This window comes from Octopus bimaculoides, chromosome 26 (genome assembly GCF_001194135.2).
Source record: "Octopus bimaculoides isolate UCB-OBI-ISO-001 chromosome 26, ASM119413v2, whole genome shotgun sequence".
NCBI classification, from domain to species: domain Eukaryota; kingdom Metazoa; phylum Mollusca; class Cephalopoda; order Octopoda; family Octopodidae; genus Octopus; species Octopus bimaculoides.
Genome location: NC_069006.1, coordinates 24,426,598 through 24,433,280, shown reverse-complemented (window position 1 = coordinate 24,433,280; position 6,683 = coordinate 24,426,598). Strand labels below are relative to the sequence as shown.

General features: G+C 32.4%; 2 protein-coding genes across 2 annotated transcripts in view; one reads left to right on the top strand and one right to left on the bottom strand.

Moving 5' to 3' along the window:
* LOC106875842 (nuclear receptor corepressor 1) overlaps positions 1 to 2,423 on the bottom strand; it is a 114,665-nt gene extending 112,242 nt beyond the window's left edge. The window contains exon 1 of the mRNA XM_052976932.1: positions 2,406 to 2,423. The gene's annotated coding sequence lies outside the window, so the exon portion shown is untranslated. The remainder of the gene's footprint in view (positions 1 to 2,405) is intronic.
* An 866-nt stretch (positions 2,424 to 3,289) lies between these two features.
* Positions 3,290 to 6,683, top strand: part of LOC106875843 (tectonic-like complex member MKS1) — a 14,357-nt gene continuing 10,963 nt past the window's right edge. Inside the window, exon 1 of the mRNA XM_014924133.2 lies at positions 3,290 to 3,395. Coding sequence (XP_014779619.2) covers positions 3,316 to 3,395 — 80 coding nt within the window. The 5' untranslated portion in view covers positions 3,290 to 3,315. The remainder of the gene's footprint in view (positions 3,396 to 6,683) is intronic.

Sequence of the window (6,683 nt, the reverse complement as noted above, 5' to 3'; positions counted from 1 at the left end):
TATATATATATATATATATATATATATATATATATATTTTGTATGCTATGTACTCTTATTTCATACATGTTATACTGTAGTATATATAACGGTACACAATATAACTGTATGTATGTGTGTGTGTGTGTGTGTATAGACATCATTTACACATATTGGAAATACACTATACGAGGTATATAATTTCTCTATACAGTGTATAAAATAGACGATACATTATATAAATACAGAATACACCACATACTAACGCATAAACAAAACCCATATTTTATATTATATATACATTACACTACTATACATTTTTGCGTATAATTATACTCTAGACATTATTACACTATATAACTATACACCGCAGTATATAATATACTACAGAGCATAATGATCTTTTATTATACACTATGTATGTGTATATATTACAGTACATGTAATATATAATTCTTCTGTAGGGCGTATAAAATATACTCTATATATATATATATATATATATATACACACACACAACACGCAAACAGGAACCATACGTATTCTACATTATGTACCTATTAAGCTGTTATATAGTATATACATGCTATAACTCATATACTGGTGTATAATGCTCTCTTTCTCTGTTTTAGGCTCCACATATTTGTACAATACACTTCTATATGTAGTATATAACTCTATACGGTATATAAAATAAACAATACATTATAGAAATATGCAAAACACTAACAAGAATCATATATACACACACACACACACTATGCATCCTTTATAAATTATACACTATACATGGTGCATAATTTCCTCTACGTATTTACATTAACACACAATATACACATTAATATATACCTCATACCAACACACAAACAAGAGCCATATATACTTACATAAGCATCACAAGGTTATATACAATAGTGTATATTGCATATACAGTGTATAATACATATATATATCCTATGATTTAAATACACCACACACTAAGACACAAAAAAGAATTACATATACACACTATGAATTATACACGAGAAGTGTTTATTACTATCTACATATATGCAGTATATATAATTCTCTATGCAGGGTATAAAATACACTTTGTGTGTATGTACATAGATATATAATATATATGTATGTATGTATATATATATACGTACACTATACTCATTTGTTTTTAAGTATATACAATACACCACAGATAAAATATACACACACTCTACATTAGTGTATAATACTCCATCTATATATACATTATACATCCTAGACAGTATACTACACTGTATAAAATTCACTGATATACACAAGAACGATACACAATGTATATAATAGTGTATAATTCCTTATGGATTATATAAAAATATACACTTTGATACGAATGTGTATATACACACAATACATCAGAGAGAAAGAGAGGAAAAGAGAGCAAGGAGAAAGAAAGAGAGAATGTTGTAAAGCAGTCAGACCACGATTTTCATATTTGAAAGTATATAAAAGAATCGAAATTTTCCTTGGCTTTGTGTAGATATATATATATATATATAAAATAAGTTCCATTATTAATTTATAAGCTTCAAGCCGTCGGTTATAAAGTAATTTTGTTTTGTGTAATTAAATCTAAAGGTTTTTAATGAGTGAGAGAAAGAAGAAAGCAGAAGATGGATGGCGATGGAGTGGCGAAGACTGTCTTGAAGAGGTTGCTGGTGTTTGGAGGATGCGGCGGCCAACACGGAGCAGAAAATACAACAATAACACAAATTGGTAAACATCGGGACGTTGAGGTCTTATAATACGATGGAGGAGATTTAAAATATTCCTGTTAGTGTTAATATTATTAGTGTTTATTGTTTGTCTCGGCTGGCTTCTCTCGTTTTCGAGGGCTTCATCGTTCTGCAATTCAACAGCAACGGGGGGAGAAGAAAAGAAAAAAAAGCACATAAAACTTGCATCATCCATCAATTTAAAGCTCACCCCATCGTTATATATATTTTTTTGTGGCGTGTGTAATTAATATTTAAAGGCTTAAAAGAGGAAAGAAAGAAGAAAGAACAAACACGATGGTCATGGAGTGACGAGGTTTTTTTAAAGATGTTGGAGGTGTTTAGATTAATGTAGCGGCCTACGTGGGGAAGGAAATACAATAATAATAACATAAAGGTGTAAACAACGGGACGTTGAGGACTATAAATGCGATGGAGGAGGTTTTGGGAATTATTATTAGTGTTATTATTATTAGTGTTAAGCATCGACTGGCTTCTCTCGTTTAAAAATAGATGAAAAGACGAATATCTAGGTCAAACTTGTGACCAGAAATGTACAGAGAAATGGACGTCATTGGTTCGAAATGAAGAGATTGTCCAATAGAAGAAAGATTGGCGAAGATTTCTCAGTTAAATTCGATAAGTGAAAAATCGGGGAAATATGTTAAAACTCACCTTTCACTATGCGGTCGACCTGACATATTTTGGACGAACGTACGAGTCCGCCATCATAATGACGTCAGGGTTGCCGACCAATAATATGTGAAAGGATTATTTATTAATTAATATAATGAAAGTTTGAATTAATGAAAATAGAGTTGATTAAATATAGCAATAATATTTATGAAATTAAAATTAATATTTAAAATGATTATTATGATTATTTTTTTCTCAGTGAGGAAGTAAAGGAAATGTGAGAAAGAGAAGGAGTGGAAGCACTTCCGAGATGTTCGTTTCTCGATTCGCTGCCGACTTAGCAACATTTTTATTATTTATCGTTAATATAATAAAATTTGTAAGAAGTTAAGTTATCAATGAAGTTTATCAAATTAAAAATAATGCTTGCAAAATGGTAGTATTTATTTATTATTTTAATTTTGAATTATTATTAAAAAAATTGGAAAAGGGTGACATGGGAGGGAGCTTCAACTCATTCATTTTGCTGCCGACTTAGCAACATTTTATTATTATCATTAGTATAATAAAATTATTAAGAAACCATTTATCAGATTCGAATTAAGGTTTGAAAAATGCTGTTATTCGTTATATTTAATTTTAATTTTGAATCACTGCAAAGAGGAAAAAGGGCGGGGGGATATTGCGAATCATTCATTTTTACATACGCTGCCGACTTAGCAACATTTTATTAGTAATATTATTATTGATACAAGGAAATTTAATAAAACGTTAATGAACTATATGACAATAACAATCATTAAATAAGAATTAATATTTGAAATGATAATGATTTTATTATCATGTTTAAATTTTATAATTATTTCAGGCGGGAGAGATAAGATGTTGGCATTTCCGAGATGTACGTTTCCATCTGCATTCGCTGCCGACTTAACGACTGTTTACAACTATGGCGGACTTATACGACGAAAACGATCTCGGAATTGCTTATTACAGAACTAAAGATCAACTCAGAAATTTTAAATTGCGGTTAGTTTATAATATGTATATGCTTTCTTTGTTCGTAAAGAAAAAACAAACACGGAATGATAAATTTATCTACGAATAAATTGGTTTCTTTTATATATTTTTCTTACGAATCATTTAGAAAGATAACAACAAAAAAACTTTAGGCTCTGTAACTAACGAAAACATGTGAATTAATGCATGACAGATGCAGTTTGAAGTAGTAAACAAAAATATTGCTGCCGAAAGAAATCTTTGGTTCGGTTTGAGAATATTGAGAGTGGGTTAAATGAAAATACGAAATATATTTCGGTTGAATTTTGCTTTTAAGCACGCCATAAAACCGCGCCCCCTTACTTTTTTAATTTTTAGAATTTTCAGAAAAGATTTATGAATTTGTATTCTACACGGGGATTCATACGACTATACGAAAACAAAAAAAAAAAAATAATAATAATTTTTATGCATGATTTAAGGGCTATTTAGCTGTTATTTTTAGCACATCTCACGACCACCTCATACAGTGCTCGTTTGTTTATCACTCTGGCGTATTGGTATTCGTCAGTATTTTTCTCCTCATAAACGCATTTAATGGGATTTATGCGAAAAATTCGGTATTTTAAAATGTGATTCAAAACAAAAATACGAGAAATTGAAAAAAAAATTTAATTTTTATAGTCATGTGAATTCCCGTGTGTAGAATGAAAATTCGCAAAAAATTTCTGAAAATTCCAAAAAAATAAAAAAGTTACGAAGACTTACATGTCGTGCGTCAAGCAGAATTCTGCTTCTATTTCTAATTTCGTAATCGTAAATAGTTTAATAACAAAAACAATTGTAAAAAATGAGGCCTACGAGTTTAAGAGACTCATTCAAAGGGATATAAGTTTGGTAGAACTGCATAGACCAAACTTATGGAGGGTCGTTCGATACAAACTGAAAAACTCAAGTTAAATTTGATGGGTATAAAGTTGTTAAAGAAATTCGCGTTGCACAAACAAACGTGCGTCAGCCGTGTAACACATTGGGCAAGCGTCTTCAACTGTAACCCCAGGCCGACCAAAGCCTTTGAGTGGATTCGGTAAACGGAAACTGAAAGAAACCTGTCGTATAATCTATATTTTTATATAAAGATAGATAAGGCTTGTCTCTGGGATTACCCTGGGTTTCACGTCCGTAAAGCGCTTAGCTTTTCATCGTATCATCAGACCCCAAAACCTATTGGCACGTTATAGATAGATATACAAAACAAAGTTATCTTATTCCACACGGGTAGAAATATAAGAAGACAAAAGCAGTTGAAAATGTAACCGGTTTACGGTGATTTTCAAAAATTGAGATAGAAAGACGTGACTTATGTCGCAACAGTCTTGCTTCTGACAAGTGTTTGAAGCTTGTTCTATTTTAGCCACTGGGTGACATACAAACGATTCCGGTCCACCCTCCCAAATTAAATTTCGGGTGCCTTCACTGTAACTAAACATGTTCACTCGACCGTTTCGGGCTTAATTTTCCGCACAAAATATGCTGTCACGTGACACTAACACACGGACCTAGCCGGAAACGCACAAAAGGTTCTAAACTTAATCACGTGATCATTCTCTACCACACTTGACAGAAAACATTCAGAGCATTGATGGTTTGGTACCGTCACTTGTCATGTTCACTCAACCGTGTCAGCCTTAACTTAGGAAGCCAAACTTGACATCCTACAAAAGTTTCTGAGACCAGTCATGTCACTATCCTCTACCAATCATATTGAATCTTTTCCTTTTGGCCGGCACATACAAAAAATAAATTTTTGTAACTAAACACTTTCAAAATTCGGACACTGGTAGAATGTGTCATTTAAAGCATCATTTACTCTTGGCGTTTTTAAGAAAATGCTTTCTTTTCGAAGTTATTTCGTGTTAAAGTTGTCGTATTTCGGTAATTTCAATCAATCAATGACGTCTATTAGGTGAAAACAATTACTGCTGTGGTTTGTCAACAAGACGTTCTGGCGGTGTATATCTAGTTTGTCATTGTTTGTCACTTGAGAGGTTAAAGTCTTTATTGAACAGACACCAGAAGGTTAGTCGATGACAAGCTGGCTGCATCTCAGTATTGTTAGTGATAGTGGTGTGCCTCAAAGATCCATTCTTGGACCAATTCTAATACACCGTACAGTTAAATCTCCATCATCCTACCCCTGGTTGTGTTTTCGCAACATAAAACCTGCTCCTACTTGTTTGGACATGAACTCACCAGGAGGCATCTGACGGAGCATAGGAAATGTTCAGGAAATAGGTAGTCGACACCCTTAGCTGGGGCTGGTGCCATATAAAAAGCACTGGGGCTGGTGCCATGTCAAAAAGTACTGCTGATGGTGCCGTGTATATATATATATATGTCTACCAAGTCCACTCACAAGGCTGAGGTCGGCCCGTGGCTATAGTAGATGACACTTGCCCACATGGTTCTGAGTTCAGTTCCGCTGCATGCCACCATACAGTGGAACTGAACTCAGAACCATGTGGTTTGGAAGCAAACTTCTTACCACACAGCTACACCTGTGCTTGTGTACAATTGGATCTGGATGAGTACCTTTCTTGATTTCACCCATATTGGATATCTGTCTGTCGGTCTATCTATTTCTATATATATATATATATATATATATAGACAGATAGATATATAGATATAGATAGACAGACAGATACATACATACATATAGATATATGCTTATACATATATGATTGCACACATACATACATACATCTATATATATATATATATATACATATACATACACTGTCTAGTTTTAACAAACAGTAATGTTTTGTGTGTGCATGAATGTATGTGTGTGTGTATAAACATATATATGTGTGTGAATACACACATACATATAAACATATATATATATGAATACACACAGACAGACATACATATAAACATACATAGCTACACCACTGTACACACCGGCATCTAAACAAAAGCTAATTTTGTAAACACAAACACATATACACACTGGCGCACAATGCAATTCTTATGAATGGATATGTTTATTTTTTTTTGTTTTTGTTTTTGCAACAGTATTGATCAGTGAAAAATTGGCTTTATTGATCTCAACCAGATAAATGGATATTTCTCCCCCCCCCCGCTCCCACCATTCTTTTTGTAGAATCAAAGAGTTTTTTTTTTTTTAAATTTTTATTATATTTCGATTTGATTTAGTCAGAGGTGAATAACGAGTTCATTATTGACTTCTGTATTGCAGTGTGTTTGTGTGTATACAAGTATATATATATATATATATATATATATATATAT